This window comes from Dermacentor andersoni, chromosome 6, assembly GCF_023375885.2.
Source record: "Dermacentor andersoni chromosome 6, qqDerAnde1_hic_scaffold, whole genome shotgun sequence".
NCBI classification, from domain to species: Eukaryota; Metazoa; Arthropoda; class Arachnida; order Ixodida; family Ixodidae; genus Dermacentor; species Dermacentor andersoni.
In genome coordinates, this window is record NC_092819.1 from 176,846,245 (window position 1) to 176,873,295 (window position 27,051).

The 27,051-nt window shown below is 45.5% G+C and overlaps 1 protein-coding gene across 1 annotated transcript; it reads right to left on the reverse strand.

Moving 5' to 3' along the window:
* Window positions 1-382: 382 nt before the first annotated feature.
* RpLP1 (Ribosomal protein LP1) lies at window positions 383-25,601 on the reverse strand. Its single transcript, XM_050172361.3, has 5 exons — window positions 25,399-25,601; window positions 25,251-25,311; window positions 15,696-15,836; window positions 4,119-4,178; window positions 383-470 (listed from the first exon to the last, which is right to left on the reverse strand). Exons 1-5 carry the CDS (start codon window positions 25,468-25,470, stop codon window positions 457-459), a joined length of 348 nt encoding a protein of 115 aa, XP_050028318.1. The 5' UTR covers window positions 25,471-25,601; the 3' UTR covers window positions 383-456.
* Between the last annotated feature and the right edge of the window lie 1,450 nt (window positions 25,602-27,051).

Here is a 27,051-nt window from a genome sequence, read left to right on the forward strand (position 1 = left end):
ACGTGGCGGTGCCGCGAAGCCGTCCAAATTATCGAGAATCCAGAAAGTCACTCGTTGACTGTACACTGGCAACTCCTCCTGCCGACGACAGGGCGTCAAAGACGATTCATTATGATTCCTGTCTGCTACTCGAGCCAGCATTACCGCGACTTTCGACCCTTTCAATAAAATTGCCGCTAATTCTCCCTGATAGAGGCCCAAATTCCCCGAGTTTTCCCTGACTTTTTCCAGACTACTCGAAATCCCTGAGAATTCCCGGTTTTCCCGGTTGGTAGACACCCTGTGTATGCACTGTGTTGGTTGCAAATGCAGCTAGAGCACAAAGTTTCTGGGAGGCCAGATAGTTAGACTGCAGAACTTGAGATGCAAGCAGTTGCAAAAGTTTTGTTACCAGCACTACTGGTAAATCTGAGCTTTATTCACAGGCTGCGCAACAGTTCCACAGGATCTGCCTCTTCAGTCAAAGAGACCTGGACAGAGAATCAAAAAAGAGCCAGTCAATATCACAACAAAATTGGGACACAGAGGGCAAGAGGCCACAATCAAAAACTGTCCCAGCTCATGACATAGCTTAAGAGCCTGCCAAGGCAGCTGTCAAATTCCCACTGTGAAATGAAATTTGCCCCTATCTTTCAGAATTACAAAAAGGCAATCTGATACATTCATTTCATTCCAATGCAAATTAAAGAACAAGTACCTCACTAGATAAAAATTACTGTTCCAAGCTAGAGGAAAAATTGTTCAGTTGGTACTGGTGCTGCCACTATCTAGACAACAAGTCCGGCATGACAAGCTTCTTGGTAGACAACACACATCACAGTTGAACCCGACTATATCGAACCTGTTTACATCCAATTAACCTCTATATCAAACAATTTCCAAGTACGGCATAGTTACGAGTATATATAGCAAAAATTACACTTACATTAAACAAAAATAGCAGTGACTACAGATATATCAAAAGTCAAGCATTGTGAAAAATCGCCCTCAAAAGTTGGCTTTCCCATGCAGCGGCAGGGAAAGGAAATTTTGCTGATGTGAGATTGTAGTACAGCGACATTTCGTTGTCAAGTTACAAAATGGATTTAATCCTATGGGTGTTCGCCGGGGATACGAAAATATTTCTTTGAGCGAGAATGTGTTATTTCGGGTTCCGATTGCAGCTGTTTTGCATAGTTTGAAATGTTGGTGGGATTCATGGCACAGACGGACCACAAGTGCCAAGCCCAGCCTGCTTCCTGGCCACCGGCTGCTGTAGTCTCCCCCTGGCACCAGCAGGCTTTGATATATGAGCACTCTGGTGTGGCGTATGTTGGGAGACAGTGGTAAACAAGTTAAACAAGTGCATACTAAAGCCTACATCTCTTTTCCCTGTTGGTGTTTATTTTCAAAATGAAGCTCGAGTACACTTTTTCAGCCTTGATTGATGACGCTTAGTCTGTCAAACATAAAATTACTGTGCAGTTTTTTTTTTTTACAGTTAGCTGTTGATAGAGCTGCTTGCACAGCTTTCTGAACGCTTTGAACATGTCAGGCTCTACAGGAGTGGCTACTCTCTTGGCCACATCTCACTCAAAATTCTTAATAAAAGCATGCCATTTTCAATTTCAATCACTTTAGGAGGCTCCATACGGAAAACAAGCAAGAGGCCATGGCATCACAGTTAACACTTTCTGGCTCTTGAATGCTCCACCTGTTTCTGCCTCCTCCTGCCCTAGGCAGACAGACTGACAGCAGACACGGTTGCTACCTCTAACGCAATTTCACTATAGCTGTGCAGGACAAAACTTCTAAAGAGTGATCTATGCAGTGCCTCCTGTCTGATCGGAGCTCTTTGGGAAGCACGATGCACTACAAGCTTGTCAAAAAACAAAGGCAGTGTGCACTGCCACATAGGCATTCCTCGCACTGCGATGTTTGTGCACTGCCATGGCCTGTTCTCCAGAAGCCTGCTCTGGGCAGGAGGAGGAGGCCACACGCTCTCGTTCACACAGCAAGACGTGGGTCTTGCACCTCCACAGGACACTCACCATTTCATACTGTCAAAACCCACAATAACGAAACATTTTCGCCTCCCTGGTAAACGTGCATAGTATTCAATGCATTTTTCTATCAACACCCAAGTGTTGCTGAACTGCAATGCCGCCTTAACGAAATTCATCGAAACGTTCCCTTGCATATTACCTGCTCAAAAAGGTGGCATACTAGAAAAACTGCTCAAATGCCGCATTACACTTACACGTGTGCTAAAATTTTTGCTTACAAAAACAACCAAGCGCTGGTAAACGTGTCATGGCTGCATGCCTTAACCAATGAGTGACTGATTTTTGCATACCTGGCGCAGTGCCGCAAAAACAAAGAAATACACGTCACAGCTAAACGAGCTTGTTTATGGCGCTGGAGATAGCAGCTGCACTGCGGGTAGTCGCACATCCAGCAGCAATTGAGTGATGGTCTCAGAACAGGGATGCCCTGCTTCTAAATGCTGGTTTTGTTAACAACAAACAGGCATCGTGTGTGGATTTGGTGTCACTGCAGGTAGATTTGCGCGAAGGGACTCTGTCGATGGCTTTCACTGATATGAGATACGATCACTTTTGCACTCGCCACTGGACGTGTTGGCGCCTACGGGTGATGGTGTGCACAAGACAAACGTTGTTACTCCTTTGGTGCCGAGTCATGTGAAAACTTGCAAAAATGATTGTACCTCCAAAAGCGACAGACCAAAAAATACTGCTCCACCAGAATGCTGCCATCGCTGACACATGCATGGGGGCACACTGCCAGCAATATGGTTCTAGGTCTTTGAGCAAGGCTAGCCAAAGTAGGCTAACAGTATTTTGACATTAATGTTTAGTTTTATGCTCATTCCCTATCTGTGATGTTTCATTTCACAACAAAATTTTCAAGCCCCCCCACCAGTTTCATTGTTGCAGGGTTCACCTCTAGCAGAACAGACCACAAACCACCATGAGGCCATCATTTGGCTTTTATATATATATATATATATATATGCACATGCACAAGCACATTTCATTGAAATGTGGCGACCACCACTGGGATTTGATCCCAATTTTTTGTTGTAGCCATAGTCTTTGTGGACATATCTTGTTGTGGCTATGAACTCTGCGCAACTTTATTTGCATAGGGATGCCATTTGTGTGCCTTCTGTTCAACAAGGAACTAAAATAGGAATGTGAAGCTCGTGGTGCTAGCTTTCTGGCATTGCTTTCCAATGACTATGCATGATTTTGCAACCAATATCTCAATGTTATTTTTGCAAAATGGCCATATATATGTCATGAATTTGTTGCTGAATGACAGGGCTACATGGTGGTGCAATTTATATTGCCATATTGTTAAGCCCATTAAATGCTACAGTGAACTGAAAGTTCAAACTCATTTTTCTCAGCTTCATTTTTTTGGACACCGCACACTGCCTTACGGGGGATCTTCATAAGTTCTTTCTAAGTACCAGCAAAATGTTTGGTATCAATATATTTGTGTCGAATGGATCTAGCCGGTGATGCTATTTATTTATTTCTAAAGCTGCCGGCTAAATTGTAATTGCCACTAAATACAAATGAAAATTAGCAAAAATATTTGAATTATGTTTACATCTGTTATTTTTGCATTATAATTGCACTGAGAACAATAAATATAGCATCACCGGCTAGAGCTACTCTGGCGTTCTAGCCGTATACTTCGTTTTTCCTTTTGACAAAATTAAGTTTTTGAAAAGTCCCGTAAGAAATTGATTGAATTCTTGTATTAAAAACTTTGCGTCATTTGTTCTAATGAAGATATACAAAATCTAATTAGATATTTGCAATCAGCAGAAAAAACTAAACACTACTGTTAAATATCATCCCGTTCACAGTAAGATTAGCAAGATTGGTTTTGGGACCCACGTCTCCCCTTAAATGGCAGTCCAGATACAGTTATAATGATTGTATTTTTGGTTCTTGATATTGTTGCAAGTGGACTGCACTGTATTGAACCATTTTGCAATCCCCTTCAAGTTCAATATATCCAGGTTCCACTGCATTTGCTACAGCAATGTGCATGCTGTCAGAGGCATGCCACTGGCACTGCACAGGCTGTGTGTGTGTACTCACCGAATCCCATGTCGTCATCCTCCTCTTCAGACTCCTCCTTCTTCTCCTCCTTCTTGGCCTCTGCACAGACAGCAGCAGTTGTTGAGCAACTCACTCTACGTCAATCTCCAATGACAGTTTTTACAAGTTCTTGTTCTTGTCTGTACCTTGTCTAAAGTATTTGCACTTAATCTCCAGTCAACATGAACCAACCACTTTCTGGCTGACCACCATGACTCCTTTCTGGCCGAGTTGGTGCATACTTGACTTGAAAATTGTAATAGCGCTAACACATGCAACCACAAAGTGACAAGGACCTTGTTACATTGTGGTTGCATGTGTTAGCGGGTTACAATTTTCAAGTCAAATCATGAACCAACCAACACAACAACACATTATCTTACAAGCCATTTGACTGTTTAGAGGTTCTTCGTCATTTTCTCACTTCTTGGTGCCAACTGAATGCATATCATATCTGTGCACAAAATTTTGGCCAACTCACTAACAAAAAGAAAACTGGTTCAAAGTCTGCGCCTGCAGATGTCTTGCCTCGTCACTGCTTTTTAGTTCATTGGCGAAAGTACACTGTCATGGAATGTCAGCAGCTCCCCCAAACTAATACCATACTCAAGCACAGGAAATGGAGTCAATTGATCTTGCAGGTTCCAAAGGTCTTTGAAAGTGTGTTCATAATAGGGAAACAACAAAAGAACATTCCATACCCTTCAATAGCACTAGGCTCTGTGACCAGAACATAGTAAACGAAATTCCCTGGGCTCAACTGGACATTTTCTTTTAACTGTTAGCACGCTAGCAAAACATGCCAACAGGTGCATGTGAGGTATAGTGCGGTGTTGGTGGCATTCACGGCACGGACGGACAAGTACCCAGCCCAACCTACTTCCTGGTCACCGGCTGTTGTAGTGTCCTGGCACCAGCAGGCTTTCTAATAACGTATTTATTTGAATCTAAACCGATATATACTGAACTGTAGGGTCTGCTTGGATTCGAGGATATTAAAAAGGTGTCAGTTTTTAATTGAAATTGGCAACTATGGTGCATAGCTAGTGCCAGTGACCAAATGAAGTACATGAGTGGCGTCGCCATTTTGGTCTGTGTCGTGTCGGCCTTATCTGGCACCAAGCAGGCGATGCCACTATGCTGCCACTTTCAAACGAAAAGTCGTGCTAGCCGCAAAAGCATGGTCAAACATTTAAGGGGGGACGCGGGTCTTGAAATGGCAAAAAATTACAAGAAAAGTCGATTTCCGGAAAAGTGAATTTTCGCTACGTTTATACATTCAAGAATCCCTCCGCGAAATCTAGAAGCTAAATTTACTGGGAAAATAATAAAAATCGCGCTTAAAGAGGCCAGGGTGAACGCGAAATCAGCAAAAGTTGGACGAAAATGTTCTAACTTCGCGCCGTCGCTATTTGCGAACGTGGTGGCCGATGGCCGCCATCTTGCGCTTTGTTTTGGAGCTGTTTTCTTTGTGCGCATTTTGCGCCAGTTCAAAATGGCGTCGGTGAAGGGAAACCGACACTATCGCGTCATTTCTGAAGGATGCGTCCGTGCCGTGCCGCCAATTGGCCAAAGCGCGCACACCCCCCGTGCGCCTCGCTCACCGCTCTCGTGTTTCGCTACGTTTTTTTATCTCTGGTTTCATCGCACCGCTGTCTACGTTTGTTCAGTCTCTTGATTTGCGATGACGTTTGATAAGGTGCTGATTTCGCTGCCGGATGGCTGGAAAAGATCGCCGTCTCAAGGCTACTACGCGTCAAGCGGCTGTGGAATGCGCGACGGAAGGCGGCTAGGCCTGTCATACTCGCGGAGTCGCCGGTTGCTGGTCTGCCTGGACATTCTACCGGATCGAGTTCCGAGCTGCAAACCGGAACGTCTACAACCAGAACACTTCGTCTGCCCACGCCACGCGTGTTGGCACAGATCGTGCAGGCACCGTTTCCTTCCCGACTGAAGAAGCTAGCGAGCGCCGGAAAACGTGCCTGGCGTTGCAATCTGCAATGGAACGAAAGTTCAAGCTACTGGGTGTCGACAGGAGAGAGGACGTCAACGACAGCGGAACTGAATTTGCAATCGTGGATTTATCTGTCGTACGAGAGTTCCTTGGACTCGTGCTGTGTCCCGGGTGCGGCTAGAAAGTGGTGATGCTTTCAAGGACCCCGCCAAGGAGTATGGGCTCTCAGCAATGTTCTGACAATGTTCTGTCATCACAATGCTGCGAGAGCTAAGGGAGAGCCTGAACCTAGGCACCACTACAACTTGCCAGAACATGTGGCAGAAGCAATGCTGCCTGTATATACGCGGCTATCTGAAAAAACCCTGCTCCAAAGATACTAGCGAGGCAAGACACAGAATTCGAATGAGAGCCTTCACTCAGTGATTTGGAGTGTCTCAAAGGAACAGCATGCATCTCTCTTTGCCATGCAAGCTGCTGTTGCGGAAGCTGTCCTACGCTTCAACACTGGGACACTGGCTTGCATCCACTGCAATTCTACAGCAGCTACACATGAATATTCCTGGCACTGCATCTCAGCGAGCAAAGGAAAAAGACGGCCATCGAAGTTCCAACTCCAGCAAGAAGCCTCTTTGAGCGCAAGGAAGCTGGCCAAAAAGCGGCACAAAGATAGGATGCATCCAGATTATGCCCCTGGTGAATTTCCTTGAGATTTTATTGGTATGTTCTCAATAAAGATGTTGCAGAATGTTTTTCCTTGATATCTGAAAACAACAATTCTGACAGACTTCCGTTATGGAGGTAAAATAGCTTCTGTCCTATTTCAGCTAACGTCTGCCCAGTCATGCTCGAAACCACGAAATGAAATAGAAAACTCAAATCGGAATAAAGCGATGAAGCGGCGGTGTACCTCGAATATCTAACACGTAAACAAAGGCGCAGCAGCCAGCGCGCGAAGAAACGCGAGAAGCAGACGCCGCAGCAGCTCGTTTCCAGACCCGACCAATGGGGCGGCTCATAGAACGCACGTGACGGAGCAAGCCAATCGGCGGCCGTAACAAGCAGCTCCGCGACCTTCAGACTTTTTATGTTTTTATGCTTGCTCTTCTCTATCAGGAAATGAAAGGGGCATCAAAAGGCGAAGAGGCGCTTTTCAACGGTACCAGCATGGCCGCGCCGCGTACTGCTGTTCCGGAGTTAGGGGCGCTCGAAAACCGCGACTTTTCCACCGATTCTCACGAAATTTTCGCTGTATTGCCTGGTGTATATATTTATTTATGGTACTTAGCAGTCGTTTTCAGCGGAAATACTTGGAAAACTTATAGAAAAGGGGTCACAGATTCGGAATCTGCAACTTTCTAAAAAGTGATTTTTGGGTCGTTTTTCCATAGTTGATCCCCGTGTCCCCCCTTAAGGGGAGACGCGGGTCTTGAAATGTAAAAAAAACGAAAAAAAAGTCTATTTTCGGAAAAGTGCGCTTTCGCTACGTTTATACATTCAAGAATCCCTCCGCGAAATCTAGAACTTAAATTTAATCGGAAAATAACAAAAAAACACTTATGCAGGCCAGGGTGGCCGCGAAATTGGCAAAAATGTTCGAACTTCGCGCCGTCGTCATTTGCGAACGCGTTGGCCGGCGGGCGCCATTTTGAGCTTGTTTGGAAGCTGCTTTCTTTGTGCGTATTTTGCGCCAGTTCAAAATGGCGCAGGTGAGGAGGAACCGACGCTATCGCGTCATTTCTGAAGGATGCGCCCGTGCCGCTGATTGGCCAAAGCACGCACGCCTCGCTCCTATTGGTCTGGCGCCGTTTGAGTGCAGATTCCCGCGTTCCCGACAGGCTTGGTCGCTCTCGTGCGCGCTGCGTGTTTGTGTGGTTTCATCGCGCCGCTGTCAACGCTCGGCCGCTCGCTTCTCGACAGCGTTCGATAAAGTGTCTTTTTCGCTGCCCGAATGGCTGGAGGAGATCGTCGTCTGAAGACTACTACGCATCAAGCGTTCGGCAAGGCGCGAAGGCGGCCGTGGAATGTGCGATAGAAGACGGATAAGCCTGTCGTGTACCCGGAGTTGCCGGCTGCTGGTCTGCCTGAAGATTCTGCCGGATCGAGTTCCGATCTGCAACCCAGTACGTCTAGCATCAACACTTCATCCACCCACGCCTCGCGTGTTGGTGCAGACCGTGTAGATACAGTTTTCTTCACGACCGAAGAAAGTAGCAAGTGCACAGCGATCGCCGAGAAGGCGAAAACGCGCCTGGCGTCGCAGTCTGCAATGGAGCGAAAGTTTGAGCTGCTGGCTGTTGACATGAAAGAGGACGTCAGCGACAGCGGAACGGAACTTGCTATCGTGGATTTATCCGTGGTGCAAGACTTTTTTGGACTTATGCCGTGTCCCGTGTGCGCCAAGAAAACGCTGATGCTTTCGAAGGACCCCGCCAAGGAGTACGGGCTCTGTGCCAAACTTGTGCTGGAGTGCTCCATGTGTGGCATGCGCGAAAGGATCGTCGGAGGCTTCACATGTCCAACAAGGATCACACAAACAGAAATGCTTTGATAAACAAGCTTGCAAAGAGGCACAAGCCACCAACAGACTCTGCCTACAGTCCTGGGCGTTTATAGTGTGACCTTTTGCTGAATGCACAATTGTGAGAGTGTGCAAGAGATAATTTTTTTTTTGATATGATTGATATGTCCGTGATATGATTCTGGACCAATTTTGACCACTTGGGAAGCGCTACAACACAAGCACAGGAACTTTTTAGCATTTCAGCTCCATTGAAATATGGCGACCACCACTGGGATTTGATCCAAATTTTTTGTTGTAGCCATAAACTTTGTGGAAAGGACATATTTTCTTGTGGCAATGAACTCTGCGCAACTTTATTTGCATAGGGATGCCATTTGTGTGCCTTCTGTTCAACAAGGAACTAAAATAGGAATGTGAAGCTCGTGGTGCTATCTTTTTGGCATTGCTTTCAATGACTATGCATGATTTTGCAACCAATATCTCAATGTTATTTTTGCAAAATGGCTATATATATGGCATGAACTTGTTGCTGAAAGACAGGGCTACATGGTGGTGCAATTTATATTGCCATATTGTTAGTCCATTAAAAGTTACAGTGAACTGAAAGTTCAAACTCGTTTTTCTCTGCTTCATTTTTTTGGACACCGCGCACTGCCTTACGGGAGATCTTCATATGTTCTTTCTAAGTACCAGCAAACTATTTGGTATCAATATATTTGTGTCGAATGGATCTAGCCGGTGATGCTATTTATTTATTTCTAAAGCTGCCGGCTAAATTTTAATTGCCACTAAATACAAATGGAAATTAGCAAGAATATTGAAATTATGTTTACATCTGGTATTTTTGCATTATAACTGCACTGAGAACAATAAAAATAGCATCACCGGCTAGAGCTACTCTCTGGCGTTCTGGCCGTATACTTCGTTTTTCCTTTTGACAAAGTTAACTTTCTGAAAAGTCCCGTAAGAAATTGATTGAATTTCTATATTAAAAACTTTGCATCATTTGTTCTAATGAAGATATACAAAATCTAATTAGATATTTGCAATCAGCAGAAAAAGATGAACAATACTGTTAAATATCATCCCGTTCACACTAAAATTAACAAAGTTGGTTTTGGGACACACATCTCCCCTTAAGGGGGGAGGAGGGGATCAGAATTAACTTTTTTGTTTCTTGACAGAAAGGGCTGAAATTTGGCACACACACTGCACATTGCAATAAAGAGACAATTCTAAAATTTCATTAGGATATCTTAATTAGTTTTTGTTTTATAAGAATTTATAAGTTCATTGCTTGTGGAAAGCCTGGCACAGTAACGAAACATGATAGGGAGCTGGAAATACTTTGCATGTTTGCCCAGATGTCTAATCTACATCAAGACAGTGTTCGATTTTTTTTTTAGTGCGCTAATAATTTTTTGCTCAACATAACATGCACATGACTGTGCTTCACTGCATGGAGCCATGTAGTAATTGTGAAATAATTAAATAATGGAAAGATAAAGAAACATTTCAAGACTGTCTTTAAGTACAGCACAGCTTGTGGATCACAGCAAAACAAACTGGACCAAAATCGGTCCAGCCATTGTTGTGCTACGCTTTCCACGAGCGAGGTGAATGACAAAAAAAAATGCAATTGAGAAAAATGGCTGCAAAGTTTTAAAAGCACTGCAAGTTTATTAAAAAGCATCAGGGCTGTGATATTTTGAATCATTGCTGTCAGGCATCTTACACCTTTGCCTCTTTATTCGGCGGGCTTTGGATGCCTTCTTCAGGCATTCTTTATCCTTTTCTTGCGCCGTTTGGAGTAGTGCATGACCACCATTTTCACTGCCAGGCCGAGCCTGGTATCGCAGTGTACACCCACAGAACGCTGTTGGCATCTTGGGCACAGAGCTTTAGCGATCAAAGAGTTCATCGCGGAAACAGGCATAATAATGAACTCGCAGTCACAAGGGGCCTAAATTTGTTTTTGGCATTGCTGCTTCCGCTCAGTCGCGGACACTGCGCGAAGGGAGTCGCGAACGCTGCATGCTTGCGCTTCTGCGGTCACCGCCGACACAAAACGCGGCTCGAGGTGCGTCTGAATCGTGCGACGATTCGTCTGGCGAGCCTTGAGTCACCATACAGTATGTAGCTCGTCGACGGTTGGGACTCACTCGCAGGCTGCGTGTCCTTGTCGCACGATGCATCGGAAACGCACACCGTCTCTGCCGGCGATGGAGACCTTCGACCCGCGTCGCCTCCAACAACGCGATCTCGGTTGCTGACTCGCGCGGCCGTACGCACAGTTGCGAGAGCCTCCATTGGGACGCCTTCCGGTGGCTTAGTTATCAGTATCGATGTCACAGGGCGATTGGCTTCGCTGCTGGAATAGCATGGTGCAAGATAACGCGGCACGTTATCCGCGTGTTCAGTCGGGTTCTCCGCTTCTCCCGCTGGCCGCCGTCTTTTTCTCGCCGTAGGAGGCTTGCGCTTCCGTTTTCCGAAGGGATGCTTCATTTAAAAGTTCTTTTCGAACGAGCGACGATCCATCACTGACCTGGGAGCTTTCATAAATCCGAATTCTGCGAGTGTCAAGCGAAGAACGACGCCGGCGTGGTTTTCAAAGCAGACAACTGCCGTCCGCTGTGGTTGCCAGCTTGCCCGCTGCTGCAGCAGCAACCAATGGCGAGACGCCTTTCAGTACGGCAACCAATCGGAGGCCCGCTTTCATCGCAGGGCCCGTGTGACCGCCTCTAGCAGACCCGCGCTTCTTTTGTGTTTGTGCGTTTGTTACAAGATGGCGATGACCGAAGAATTCAGAAACGGAATGGCGAAACTTCGAGCGTTCGAACGATACCAAGATGGCGGCGTTCGGTGGCGGGAAAGACGAGTTAGGGCTCCGCGAACTGCGGTGATTTTACGCGATTTAAAGCTGTTTTCTCGCCCTATGTACTGATAAATTAATTTTTTTCGGGCACTTTTAGTGCGTTTTCAGTCAAACCATTTTGATACATTGTAGATTAGGCATTGCAGATACCGAAACGCGTCGTTGCCAAAAATCGATCTTTTTTGAGATTTTCGTGATCTGATCCCTGTGAAAACCGAAAAATCTCGAAAAAAGTCGATTTTTGAAAAACCATACTTTTGGGTTGTATGTCTCATTAACTACCTGTTCTGTAATTATCAGCACCAAATCAACCGTAAAGTACCAAAAAAACAGCTATTTTTGAGTCCACCGCGGCCCACAAAACAAGCGCAAAGGCTGAAATGAAGTCAAACTTCGCGCGCGCGCCATTCCCAGCCCATGCGGCCTGCCTGCGCCACCTTGGTGTCGTTTTGACCGTGAATTCTTTGTTTCTATTTTGCCGCCTTGCAAAATGGCATCGTCGGCGCGGTTGAGGCGCTATTGGCGTTTTCCCGCGATGTGATGCGGAGCGCTGATTGGCCGGAGCAGCGCGTTCAAATCCAGCGGGGTAAAGCGCGCCTGCCATTGGCTGCTGTGCAGGCGGCGGCGGCTGCTGCCTTTGATGCCGCGCCCGCCGTGCTCGCGTCCCTTGCTCGCCTGCTTTCGAGCTGTTCATCGCCTAGCGCTATCTTTTAAATTATTTGCTCAGCTTTTTTTTTTTTTCGCTAGTTCTTCGCTGCACGCGATGCCAGCAAAGTCCAAGACAGTGCAGATGTTCGGTGCACGGGAGCGCGATATGCGTCTTGTAAGAGCATCGAACTTCCGATCTTCCGCAGCGAGTGCCGACTGCGTAGACGCTTTTCAGCGGCGGAACTGTGCTTTCGGCTGTCGCCAGTCGAAAATCCGACACACTGAGTGTGCCTGGAGCCGCAAGAGCTAAGTAGAAGCTCCGCAGGAGCTTTCTAATAAAAAAACACATGAGTTCAACTTTAAGGCCCGTTTTCTCGGAATGGATTTTTTCGCTAGTAGTGGTGCTGGGGAAGGCGATATCTCAAGAACCGCTCTTCAGATTTGTATGCAGTTTTTTTTATTCTGTTCCTGAATGACCTTGCCAGGGGGTAACAGGCTTCTGTTTTTTGAAAGCTGGTGCAGTTAATTTATAATAATCAATTAATTTTTCATGAATGTGGTCATTACTGGCTACATCAAATTCAAAGTTGTCTTAAAATTTTTTGGAGGGGAAATTAAAGAAAAGGGCTCTTTAGCCCACCTGGGATATCTATCAAGGGATCATCACAGTGAATTTCAGCTGCCTACGATGTCCTGGCGTTTCTCCAGGCTCTTCCTCAGGCATATACATGAATCACCTAGTTAGACCTCAATAACTCTGGAACTAATAAACATATATTCATTAAACTTCGCCGTTCCTCATAGTTCGGTGGTGTGAACGTACCCTGAAAGTTTCATCTGGATATCTTAAAAAATAAGAAAGTTTGGTCTCCAGGGTAGCCTCCCTTCTTAAGAACATGCCTGCTCTTCCGGTGGAATACCGAGCGAATAAGAAGGCCTGGATGACGTCGGAAATTTATCGTGGCTGGATGCAGAAGTAAGACCGACAGTTTTCTGCAAAGAACCGCAAAGTGTTAATGGTGCTGGACAATTGTAGTGCGCATAACAGTGTCACCGGACTGGACAACATAGAAGTTGTTTTCTTGCCGCCGAACACAACATCGGCCCTCCAACCGATGGACCAAAGCATAATTCAGTATGTCAAGACCAAATACCACAGGTGCGTGCTGGAACGGATGCTCCTGTGCCATGAAGTCGGCAAGCATTATGACGTGCATCTTTTGAGCGCGGTGAACACTATTGCCTACGTTTGGCACAACACGCCCGCGCACGTCGTCGCCAACTGTTTTAGACACAGTGGCTTCGTTGTGTGTGAGCCTGGCGATGATGCAGTGGCCGAAGTGTCGCTAGATGACAATTGAGATGACTGCGAGGATTTTGGAGGAGTTCTGCCAGATGCGGTGACACTCGCTGATTACGTCGGCATTGATGACGGCGTTGTTACAGCCGGCTCGCTTACCAAAGAAGAAATTGTCAGGGACGTGCTGCACGGCGAAGATTCTGAGGAGGAAGAGGAGCCGCGAGAGGAGCAGCCTCGGCCCCCTCGCACTGTGAAGGAAGCCGCGGAGGCCCTTGCTGTGTTGGAAGAATTTTGTTGGGACACTCCAGACAGCATGCGAGCTTCTAAGCACCTGGAAGGACTTCGTAAAATAGTATCCGCATGGGTTTCTGCTCGAAAGCAGACGAGCATCCTCGATTACTTTGTGCAGTAAAGGTTTGTTGATGAAAGTTGTGCATTTATTGTTTTTGTTGTCCGCTCGATAATTCGGACATTCGGTTAATTTGGACATAATTTACGGTCCCTAGAAGTCCGAATTAACGAGCTTTTACTGTATATGACATGCTTGTACCATCACCATCATCAGCCCATTTTATGTCCACTGCAGGACGAAGGCCTTTCCCTGCGATCTCAAATTACCCCTGTCCTGCGCCAACCGATTCCAACTAGCGCCTGCGAATTTCCTAATTTCATCGCCCCACCTAGTCTTCTGCCATCCTCGACTGTGCTTCCTTTCTCTTGGTACTCATTCTGTAACCCTAATGGTCCAACGGTTATCTAACCTGTGCATTACAACATAACCTGCCCAGCTCCATTTTTTTTTCTCTTAATGTAAATTAGAATATTGGCTATACCAGTTTGCTCCCTGATCCAAGCCGCTCTTTTTCTGTCGCTCGTTATGCCTAACATTCTTTGTTGCCTCACTCTTTGCGGGGTCGTTAACATGTTCTCAAGCTTCTTAGTCAGTCTCCAAGTCTCTGCCTCATATGTCAGCACCAGTAAAATGCACTGGATGTACACCTTCCTCTTCAATGATAATGATAAGCTTCCAGTCAGAAGCTGACAATGTCTGTGATCCAACCCATTTTGTGACAAAATGTGATCCAACCCATTTTTATTCTATGAATTTCCTTCACATGATCAGGGTTGCCTGATTAATTGGCCTAAGTAAACATACTCCCTTCACAGACTATAGTGGCTGACTGGCGATCCTGAACTCTTGTTCACTTGCCTGCCTATTCACGATTATTTTTGTCTTCTGCATATTAATCTGCAACCCTACTCCTGAACTCTCTCTGTTAAAGTCCCCAATCATTTGTTGTAACCCGTCTGCAGTATTACTGAATAGAACAATGTCATCGGCAAACCAAAGGTTGCCGAGATATTCGCCGTTGATCCTTACCCGTAAGCCTTCCCAGCTTAATGCTTGTACCAAGCAAAGATAAAGCTCTGATGCCACCAAAAAATCCCAGTTATGCCAGGGACTATATGCCGCGTCATACATACGGCAGTGCTGTAAACGACTCATGAAATACAAGTATATGTGAGAACCCCTCGTACTACTGTTAACCTTGGTCATTCTTTTGCACCCTGCCCGACTCTGTGCAGCCCCACAAAGGCCAGTTTTTTCAAGAAAGAATTCTTTACTCCTTGCCACCGACGACAGCTGCAGGAGACTATTCGCATTGTCAGGTGGGGGCTGTACAAGAGGCTGCCAACAAGCAGCAGCGAGCACCAAAACAGCCCACTGTACCACGTTCATCACCTTGCGTCACGACATGCCTCTTCGGAAATGAAACACTGGTCCCTAGAAAAGCTATTATAGCAAACTATTCAGGGTGCAACAAAAGCTTGTCATTTGCCTAAGGTGTCAGGACCTTCATCCAACTAAAAAATTCATTAAAGCAGTCTCAACGGGAAGCACTCCAAAAACTTAATTTTGTGGTAAGAGGTGGATTATTCAGAGAAAACGCATGCTTACTGCCATTAAATATTTTCTGCTGAAAATGTAGTGCCAGTACGCCATCATGGAGTTGTATTTTTTTCTCACTCATAGTTATGTCTACATGGCACAGTAGTAATAGTTTAAACTTGCTAAGTTTTCTTTGGTTGATTTATAATACAATAGCCCAAATAATTAGCTAGGCACAAGCTGCCAAAATGCATGACATCATGGCGAGCTGGAACAGGAACTTCCAGGGTAGAGTTTAAGAATGTACAGCTCTAGCTACCTTGGCCTCCCGTGTCACACTAACTATCTGCGTCTTCGACCGTGGCCATTTGAATGCGACACTCACCGGCCTTGCCACCACCTGCTGCAGGGGCAGCCGCTGCTGCCACTGGTGCCGCGGCCGCGGCTGGTCCAGAGCCCACACCAGAGCCAACGTTGGAGATGAGGCCCTTCAGGTCCAGACCTTCCAGCGCTTTTGCAAAGAGGCCTGCACGGGTGACCACCAAAATCACGTAACTATCATAGGTGGCCGACCAACAGCCCTTCCAGATTACTGTATTCCATTCTAATGGGCAGTTTCTCCATCTCTCTCTATAATTATGTGTTATGCCCATACTAACACATTCAAATAGATATTTTTCCATGTACAATAGAGCTTTGGAATTCTCCACTCGGTAACATTTGTTTATTATCACCAAAAGATTTTATAGCATTGGTAAGCACTTCGCTAACATGCAAAGCGATTTTTTTTTATCATTTCTCTTTGTGTATGTGTTTTTAATGTGTAATGTATAATGTTTCCACTCCTACTCTAGCCCTATATTGTTGGGCTACAGCCTATGTAAATAAATAAATAAGAAAAATATCAATAAATAAGGGGGGAACCAAAAATTGTCAATGGTTAATAAGATATAAAAATGAAATCACATTTTGTTCTAGCAACAACATTGTCAGAGCTACCTTTACTATCAACACAAGCTGGCAACACCTCCCCACCAGTGAGTATTCGTTTTTTTTAATTGGTCACGCTGGCCATTATGAAAGCCCAGTCAAGAGGTTGTTCTACATGCGAGGCCAGTGGCAAAAGCGCTACATAAAATGTCTCTGGCATTATGGAGACTTGCGTTCAATGCTGCACGAAGGGACAATGAGGACTCCCATCCAATTCATTATAATTTATTAGTCACCAAGAAACATATGATGCAATCACTGGCTTTGAAGACCACGAGTTGTCCAGTAACAGCAATAAAAAGCCCTCCAAAAGCAACGGTGGGCATAAAGCGTGCATGAATTCTATACAGTAATATATTTAGAACATATTTGTTTCTCTTTGCAAGTGCAGAAGTGTTCTTTTGCTAGTTATAAAAATTGGGCATCCGTTAGAATATGGTAAATACAATATTCGGGGAGCCAGTCATACTTTCCATAGTGGCCCCCCCAGTGACGTGTGCACAGATAACTGGGTTTATGCGGACCTGCCCGGCCCACTGTTTTGTGCTATTGTCTGCTTGTGTCAGCTCTCGTTTGCACTGGTTTCGATTGTTTTGTAACCTAGTTGTATGTGCGACGCGAATTGTGTAGTACTTTCTGGAAGCCCCACGGCACCAGCGATTACACTGGAACCCTTAACGAGTCGTCTATAAAAGCCGACGCGCTTGACCCACAGATCGCATTTTCTGCAATCACAGACTGTCTCATTATTTGCCTCAATATAATGTATAATGAAAACATGTATACAGCAGTGCTCAAATTTCGCATTAAGCAATATTATAATCGTCGGCGAATTTTTTCAACTGTGTGAATCGTGAAAATATGCGAATAGGACTGTAAGCTATGTAGAGTTGCAGTGTCTACTGCTTTGGTGATGCAGAGGTGTGCCATGCCTGTCCATAAAATTGGCAGAACCAACCTCACCATGACAGTAGACAGTAATATGTTTCAATGCAGAGGTGCACCGTGTCTGCCCATAAGCTTTGGATAAAAAATGTCTTCAAATTCAGCATGGGAAATTTTGTATGATGCTTTGTCCCAAACTTCACATTAATTTAGAATTTAGCTATGGAAGACATTTAGTTGTAAACTGAAGAGCCATCTTAGTATTTGGTGTCAACTTTATATTAGGTATATACAGCCTGCAGAGCTTTCCTCAAACTTATTTTTCTGGCAAGTTGCTCTACTCAAATGTGGGCACTATTGTAATGCGTAAAAGGAACAGCTAAGCACGCATTCTGTATAAAAAAATACGCTACTACTTCAAGCATTCTGCTAAACAGCCACCCAGAAAAAGCACTGTTCATGGTGCTTAAGAACTTCAGTTTGGCCTAGTTCGTGTTTACTACATATCATATTGACCGCAAATAAAGACTGGGACAGCAGAAGAGAACGACAGTCGGTGGGCATATATAGACAAACAGAACATGCGCAGAATGCAGCAAACAAGAACACTCATCAGCCTAGTGGGGCAACCAATTATAAAAAAAATCTATTTCCGATTGAAACAACCTAATGGAAGTGTCACTAACACAGTCTTGGCCTCTCTTTTTTATGTGATAAGCCTCCATCAGTTCGCGTGAAGAGATAGATTTTTTTAAGGAGAAAGATTCTGGGGAGAAGCCAGGACCAGACTGCACGCAAATTGATTCCAAGCCATTAAAAGTGATGAAATATTTCAGAGTGGCCTGCAGCAGCCTTTATGGGCAATATGGCCGATACCTTCTGCAATGGAAGCAACCAACTGTCCTTATGGCAAGGCACGTATTGTTGGTTCACTACAACTTCGAATTGATACCATGAAGCAGTTCTTTGCAGTGCTATTCGGAATGAATATGGTATACTCGAGGCACTAGAGGGCCGCTTAGGGCGCCTGGAAGAGAAAAGTCCAACTACTGCCTGCATCACGGTGTCTCAAACTAGACTGGTGCTTAATTATACGAACTGAGAGCTATTCGCTTCGTCAGTGCATAAAGGACCAGCTAGTATACCCACCTCATAAAGAACTTTAGATGCTGTATGTATGCAGGGTTCGTAAGGAATATTTGGCTGAGGAACCGAGGAAATTTCAAGGATGTAAATAGGCAATAGTATTAGTGTGACAGAAACGGTCAGCCTCAACTAGATAGGTCATGTCACTCTTTGCGTCGGGTGTCTTCCTAAAAGTGATCTGTTGATTCCAGCAAGCACTGCAGTTTTCTGGAGCTTAGTCTTTTCTTGTATCCACTCGAGCTCGAGTTCTTTTCGAATTCACCAGCTGCACCATTTCTTCCGTTCATCCATGTACACAGCATACTTCTGCCAAGCTGGCACACTGATGCCTTCAGTTCTTTCGACAGTGGAACGTTAAGCGGCCCATCATCGGTTTTCACGGCCTGACGGCTGATTTGTTGAGATATACGAGAGCTCTGCCATATTTCCAAACGTGATCTGCTTGTTTACATTGACATTTTTCTACTGAAGCCTCCCCAGGGCTAAACAAGAGAAGGAGCGTCCTTCAGCACTTCCCATAACGTAGAGAATGAAGGATCTTGCTTCAACAGGCGCATGATGAAAAAGCCAAGAAGTTCCTGATCTCTCTCATAGTTGTCATTTTTCTTGGCACAAATGAGTGTACTGTTCACACACAATATCTCGCTTGTGCTCGTTGCATGCATTCCTGCTTTGTAAGCATTATTCACTGTGCACAGGCCGTATGAACCAATATCCAGACACTAAACTTCAAAGTCATTTTACATGTGCTGTTGCAACTTGTGGAAAAGACTCCAGCTGACATTGAGACCATTCATGGAAAGCTGCACAATCTCGCTCAGCGCAAAGGACGCAAGTGTTTCTGTCAAATTCTGCACGAGGCCGTCCACTATGCTGTGACCCAAGAATGTCCATGTCAAAATGTCTTGCGGTCACCTCACAATTGTTCCACACCAAGTTGTTTCTTTTGCAGGTACTTGTTCGAGGTTAAGTAAAAAAAAAATTACAAAATTGCTAGACTTCGCAATCATGTCTAGGACTTGTGAAGCCAAAAATGGGCGCAAACCATGGCAGCCTGCACGAAACTCTGGACGGAAAAGCACCCCAGACCTGCCGCAGCTGTCCATCGGTGCTTTGCATCTTTCCGAGTGCTCTTCAAGGCAGATTCCCCCACTGCTGCAATGTCGACAGTCTTCTGACATATTGCGCAATTGGCTCCATAAAGATTGCTTGTTTCCAACCTCACCCAGTGATACTCCTTATGTTCTGGCCACGCAGACTGAAACTTGCACTTTCTGCTTGGCATCTTGTGAAAGTAAAAATGTAGGCACGGCACACAATGCAAATACGAACTTTACCATGAGAAATGGCATGCAGGAGGCCGACTATCAACAATACGATTTGCATTGGATGGACTTACCGTCCCCCGTTAGTTGCCAGAAGATGCATGTGTAGAAACTTGCAGATATTGCCCTTTAGTCAACACAACTTGCGTTCATAAACATTCCTTGATGAAAGTGCCTTTAAGAACAGCACGACTTAACGAAATCCGCCCACATGTCCAGTGAAACTCTGCTCGCTAAGATTTTGCACATTATTGACCATGCCATCATCATCAGCCTATTTTATGACCACTGCAGGACAAAGGCCTCACCATGCAATCTTCAATTACCCCTGTCCTGCGCCAACCAATTTCAACTAGCGCCTACGAATTTCTTCATTTCATCACCCCACCTAGTCTTCTGCCATCCTGGACTGCACTTCCCTTTTTGCCACCCATTCTGTAACCTTAACGGTCCGCCGGTTATCTAACCCATGCATCACATGACCTGCCCAGCTCCATTTCTTTCTCTTAATGTCAATTAGAATACCGACCTTCCCTGTTTGCTCTGATCCACACGCTCTCTTCCTGTCTCTTAACGTTATGCCTAAAATTTTTCATTTCATCGCTCTTGCCGTGGCCTTTGTTTTCGAGCTTTGTCAGTCTCCAAGTCTCTGCACCATATGTCAGCACCAGTAGAATGCATTAATTGTACACCTTTATTTTTAATGATAATGGCAAACTTCCAGTCAGGATCTGACAATGTCTGCCAAATGCACTCCAACCCATTTTTATCCTGTATATTTTTTTCGCATTATCAGTGTCTCCTGTGAGTAATTGGCCTAGGTAAACATACTCCTTCACAGACTGTGGAGGCTGCCTGGCAATCCTGAACTCTTGTTCCCTTGCCCAGTTATTGATAATCTTTGCCTTCTGCAAATTAATCTTCAAACCCACTCTCCTACTCTCCGATAAGATTCTCATTCATTTATTGTAACTCGTCCCCAGTGTTGCTGAACAGGACGTTATCTGCAAATCTAAGGTTGCCGAGATATTCGCCCATTGATCCTTACTCTTAAGCCTTCCCAGTTTATTAGCTTGAATACTTCCAAGAACGCGGTGAATAGCACTTGAGAGATTGTGTCTCCTTGTCTGACCCCTTTCTTTATAGGCATCTTCCTACTTTTCTTGTAGAGAATTAAGGTAGCTGTGGAATCTCTAGATACTTTCCAAGGTATTCACACAACCATCCTGTACTCCTTAATTACGTAATGCCTCTACGACTGCTGGTACCTCAACTGAACCAAATGTATTTTCGTAATCTATGAAAGCTTATACTCTGCAGATTTCTTGATTACGTGATTGATGACATGGATGTGATCCATCGTAGAGCATCCCTTCCTGAAACCTGCCTGTTCTCTTGGTTGGCTGAAGTTCAGTGTTGCTCTTATTTTTATAGATTATCTTGGTGCATATATTATAACATGACATTGGAAGTAAGCTAATGGGCCTATAATTTTTCAATTCTTCAACATCCCCCTTTTTGTGGGTTAGTATAATGTTGGTATTGTTCCAGGGAGAGGTATACTGTAAGAGTCCACCTGGTAGCCTGTCCATTTCGGCCGCTGCTGATTGGATGCAGCTGTACGAGAGGAGACGAGTGGCCCTAGCCAATCAGCAGCGGCCGAAATAGACAGACCGCTAGGTGGACTCTTGCAGAATACCTCCCCCCCCCCGTTCTCTGGGACCCTTGAAGTTGATGGGCAGCTCCTATAAAGGGCCGCTGGTTTTTCCAGCATTATGTCTCCCCCATCTTTGATTAAATCGACGGGTAGTCCATCTGCTCCCGCCGCTTTTCCCCGTTTCATGTCTTTAAAGGCCCTTTTAACTTCATCGCTAGTTGTAGAAGGAAGCTCTCCAATCTGTTCATTACTACTTTGAATGGAGGTATCGTGGCTGCTTTGGGCACTATACAGGTCAGTATAGAACTGTTCCGCTGCCTTTACTATACCTTCAAGATTGCCGATATTACCTGTTCATTACTACCATATTTACTCGCATAATGATCTCACTTTTTTGTCAAGTTGACACAAATTCATGGGTGCGATCATTACGCGAGTTAAATGGCAACAGGTCAACAAATACGTGGTTGCCGTTGTATGTAGTGCGGCACACCAAAAGAAAGATGGCGGCCGGCGGAGCAAGCCAAACGCACTGAACGAGATTTTTTTTCTTCTCGCGAGTACATTACGTGCATTGAAACAAGTGTTTTGCGTTTCAGTAATGAATAATATCGTTAACATCGGCACGTTTGCAGCAATAACATAGCCATGTCCACTTTGAGGGGACAGACACAGATGGGCGCGCTTAGCTGCCAGTGACATAGAACACATGGCGGGCATACTGCGGAAACTCTAGCATTTGTTTTCACTACTATCCTAATACAGCACATTTCCGCTAAGGGTGGGCGAATATCTTAGCTGTGTTACAAGCGTCGGTGTATGAATAGGGTACACTTCTAACGTATCAGTGCAAATGGGGCTACTATCGTTGCCGCTTGCGATTTGTTGCGTGGCCACGAGTGCAGACGAGAAGAATCGAAAGGCGCCTTTTTGTTGTTGACCACAACTATTACAAAGCCTACACATAATAAAGGCAAGTTTGGTTATAGCTTTTTTTTTTTTGTCATGGAAGTGCGGAAAGTGACGAAAGGAATGAAATGGGGCATCTACTTAAGAACGTTTGGTGCGTGCAGACCGCCTGTTTTGTCTTAAAGAGTCGTTCGTGTGGGATTCGACAGATGGTGAGCGCGATCATTATTAGCTAAACTTGCCACACGACATATTACTGCGACAAGCTCGGGGTGCGATCATTACACGGGAAATAAAAAAAAATCGAACTTTGACGACGAAATTCAGGGGTGCGATCATTATGCGAGTAAATACGGTACTTTGAATGGAGGTATCATGGCTGCTTTGGGTACTGTACAGATCAGTATAGAATTCTTCCGCTTTTACTATATCTTCGAGATTGCTGGCGATATGATCCTATCTTTCAGTGCATACATTTTGGTTTGTCCGATACCTAGTTTCCTTATTACTGTTTTCGGGCTGCGTCCATTTTTTACTGCTTAGTCAGTATCTAATATTATAATTTTGAACATCCCTTATTTTCTCCTTGCTGATTAGTTTGGCAGTCCCGCAAATTCTACCTGATCTCTTGTGTTGGCAACTTCCATTCTTTGTCGTTTCTTTATTAGGTCCTTTGTCACTTGTGTGAGCTTACCTACTGGTTGCCTCCCACTACAATTGCTGCTTCTGAATCTAGCCTAGTTATGGTTTCATTCATCGGCTATATAATCTTCATCTGTTCTAAGGCTGCAAATTTGTTTTGAAGTGCCAGTCTGAATTGATATGCGTTTACCCTAATTGCGTCTAGTTAGGTTTTCACACAGGCGTCAGCTGGATTCCAGAACATGACTAATACATCCATTTGCTCTTTTTGCGCAATTTTGTTCAGAGAAGCCACAACCACGTGACACACCATCAAGCTTCGATAGCAGCCTGTTTCGAAAGTACAGGGCAATACCAAACAAACTGTATAGCCGATTTTGTCCTTCCCAAGTTGAATTTTCTTCGCAATGTCACAAGCAGGAAACATCAGGCAGAAAAGCATGGCAGACGCTGAACGAAATGATCCGTGTGTTGCTACAGTGTTCAGGCCACAAATAATTTCAGCTTTAGTGACACTTCTTTACTGCAAAACTGTGTAAAGAAACTTTTACGTTCGGCTCAATGGCCAGAGGCTTCGCAGGAGCGCTTTCAGTGCTCGTGCCAAGCACCACCCGACAAGCAGCAGCAGTCATGGAACAGGCAGACTGCACGTTGAGTCCTGCACTAAAATATCCATGAAGGTTCGTCTGGCTAGCACGATGGGCGAACATTGGCTTAACTGGAATACTTTCGAGCCACTATAAGACAGGCAAACACTTTAATGGCACGAGTTGTGTTGCGTAATCGTTACATTTACTGTACGATGTCTATAAACCATAGCTGTGCCTTGCCGTCTTCCTACGCTTTTTCTCCGTCGTTCACCGAGGTTGAAGCCAAGGAAGCAACTTCATAAGCTTTGATCTAGGGTTAAGATTGTTTCCATGACTTGGCCAGGTTTTTGACAAATTCCCTGACTTCTCCAGACAGGTCCAAATACCCTAACAATTCCAGGTTTTCCCACTTGGTAGACACCCTGTAAAACCTGTTTCACACATCTTCTGTTTCTATGCAATGCAGTGTTGAAATCAGAAACCGACCATATCTGCATCATGGGACCTCTCAAACTTACGGATGGTGCACATTAGGCAAATAAAACATCAGATGTGCACTGCGTCGGCACCTCTGCATTTTTTCCCCGTGTCACGTTGCATTTGCACCACTGAAGCTAAGGGCCTGTTTACGGCCAAGCCGCCCATCGCCGCACCACACGCGTGCGGTCGCTCAAAAAATGGCACATATTGAACACTTGCGCAATTTTTCGCGCGCCTGCGGTGTGACAATGAACAGCTCGAGCGCAAACAGGCCCTAAGCTGCCATTTTTATGAACTTTCCGTGCCTTGCCATGAAAGGATTCACAGTGGTGCAGGCGAATCGAGCAGACCTAATAGTTTTGTTGGTGGCATTGTGGCACAGACGGGCAATGAACAACACCCAGCCTGCTTCCTGGCAACCATTTCTGTAGTCTCCCTCTGGCACCAACAGGCCTTAACAGGTCACTCTGGTGTGGCTAAATAGGGAGACATTGGACAAAGACAAAGTGCCGCTAAAATTGGCCATGGGGTACACTGAAGCTTATGTCTTGCAAAAATGGCACAGCAGTACATCACACAACTTGCTCAGCAATGCATACAATTACAGACTACCACTTCCCAATGCAGGGCAAAAGTGCACTTCTCCGCTTCAGTAATGCTGATAAGATTTTTTGCAAATTAGCCTCCGATGGCTCAGCTTTTGTACAGCACGCATTCAACCAACACTGCTTAGTTACCACCAGCAATAATATGATGCATTTGAGAAAAATACACGACTGCGGCCAGGCTATACCACTGACGCAATAGAACTCCTAATGGCAGTCTTGAATGACAGGTGTTAAAGTCGCAAAGCGGCTACTCAAAGTGGAGGGGCTACGGCTACGATTTTTTTGCCACGTGACGTTTTCAAACGCGCACCCAAGCCACGATACACGAATGTTCTCGCACTCGGCCACATCCGAATCGAAGCGCTGACATCCTACTCAGCGAATAACTAAACAGCCGTCAGCGCGGCGGGTGCTGTAGCAAATCCGTTTCGGCAAGTCATAAAGACTATGCCAAGCGAAATATAAGGCTTTGTTAGCCGCAACTGCTACACGACAGCGAGTTATAACCCTTTTCAGGCAGAAGTATAGCAGTACGACGCAGCATGGATATTATCGTCATGTGCCTCACGTGCAGGTAGCACTCGCTATAATTCTTTTTTTTATTAGCGCGCTGCCATTGCTTGCACGCCGGCGAACGTGCGTTCGACGTCAACGCAAGCTGCTAACCGCCCGTCATGCGTTAAGAAACCATGCTCTAACGAGACTTACCTGGCCAGTACGGCTCGACATCGACGCCTGCAGCCTTCAGGATGGTGCTGATCTTCTCAGCCTAAACGGAATAAGCGAGTGAAGGTCACATTAGGGCCAAATGTTGCAACGAAAGCCATGCGACTAGCACGCGCCCGGCGCTACTTACGGTGACGGCGATCTCATCGTCTTGGAGAATCAGGGCGCCGTACACGCAAGCAAGCTCATCGTTGGAAGGCATGATTACTTAATGGACTTGTCAAATGGTGTTGATGGCAGATATTTTTAGTGCACGCTGCTGGATTAGCCTTAGCTCCCGGAGGAGAACGATGCACTTCTACCTTGATGGCGTCCGAACAGAAAAGGAAATCGCATCGTCTCTACCGGAAACCGCGGGAGATCGCAATGGCTCAGTGCTGCCGCCGCTGCCGCCATGATTCTCACTTTTTAATCATATTTGTCACCTCAACAATTATTAAACTTAAATAATCATCTAAACTTAAAAGAACAATTATTCTATTTTTAGGTATTAACTGTTATTTTGAGAAATAACTAACCAATAGCTAATCGACGAACACGTCACGTGACATTGCGCTCAGCCAATGCTCAGTGCGCGGGCGTATTCAACCTTGGTGCCACCGTGTCAGCTGGATGCACAGAAAAAGAATACGCGTGTGTCTCCAAATGTGTTGTCGTTTCCTTTTCTGTCCATGTCCGCTGGCGCTAAATACGCTTTCCAAATAAAGGCTACTTCATAATTGTTGTCCGTCCTGTTGCATTTGTTTCGTCCCCGTCGACAGTTTCTCTCACTCGAAATGTTTGCAGTTACGGCTTCACATTGCAAACAAATTAAAACACGTGTCTGAAGTAAGCTGATATAATTCTACATATAATATTGTTACGGTGAAGAGAAGGACGAAGTTGAATTAGACTAGAGGAAGACGAAGTCTGGCAGTTGCCTGAACGCCACATACCTCTGTTGTAAATATACATTATTTTATACTCGTGGGCCTGCTTTCTTCCTGCAAAATTTTGGTGGAAGGTGCGGGGCACAATCACGGAACTTCGCAGCGGACGTCATCTACCTGCCGCCACAATAGCAAATCAACCGAAACAAGCGACAACGCCTCAGCAGCCCGTGCCAACGGTCATCCTCACTCATCCGCGGGACCCAGGGACATTTTGTGGCACGGACAACGCCGACGTCGAGGACTGGCTTACGATGTACGAGCGAGTGTGCGACAACAACAGGTGGGATCCAACAATGATGCTAGGAAACGTCATATTTTATCTAAGAGGAACTGCGAAGCAATGGTACGACACACACGAAGCTGACCTAACGAGCTGGGATGTCTGCAAAGAAAAAACGCGAGACCTGTTTGGCAGACCTGTCGGTCGTCAGCTGGCAGCAAAAAAAGAACTTGCGTGCCGCGCTCAGACGTCCACAGGATCCTATGTCGTGTACATACAGGATGTGCTGGCCCTCTGTCGCAAGGCTGATAACAACATGACCGAGGCAGACAAGATTGGTCACATACTGAAAGGTATTGCAGACGATGCCTTCAATCTCCTGATGTGCAAGGATTGTGCCACTGTGGATGCAATTATAAAGGAGTGCCGGCGCTTCGAACAAGCGAAGGGCCGCCGCATCGCTCAAACTTTCGACCGATTGCCCAATACCGCCGCGACATCTTCTTGCGAAGACCCTCCACGGTTCGTTCAGCCCACAGGACCGGAAGATATCACGCGCATCGTTCGCCGTGAGCTTGAGGCCATGGCTCCGGCTCCAGTTCGTTCCGACTGTCGGGAAAGCATGCCCGCT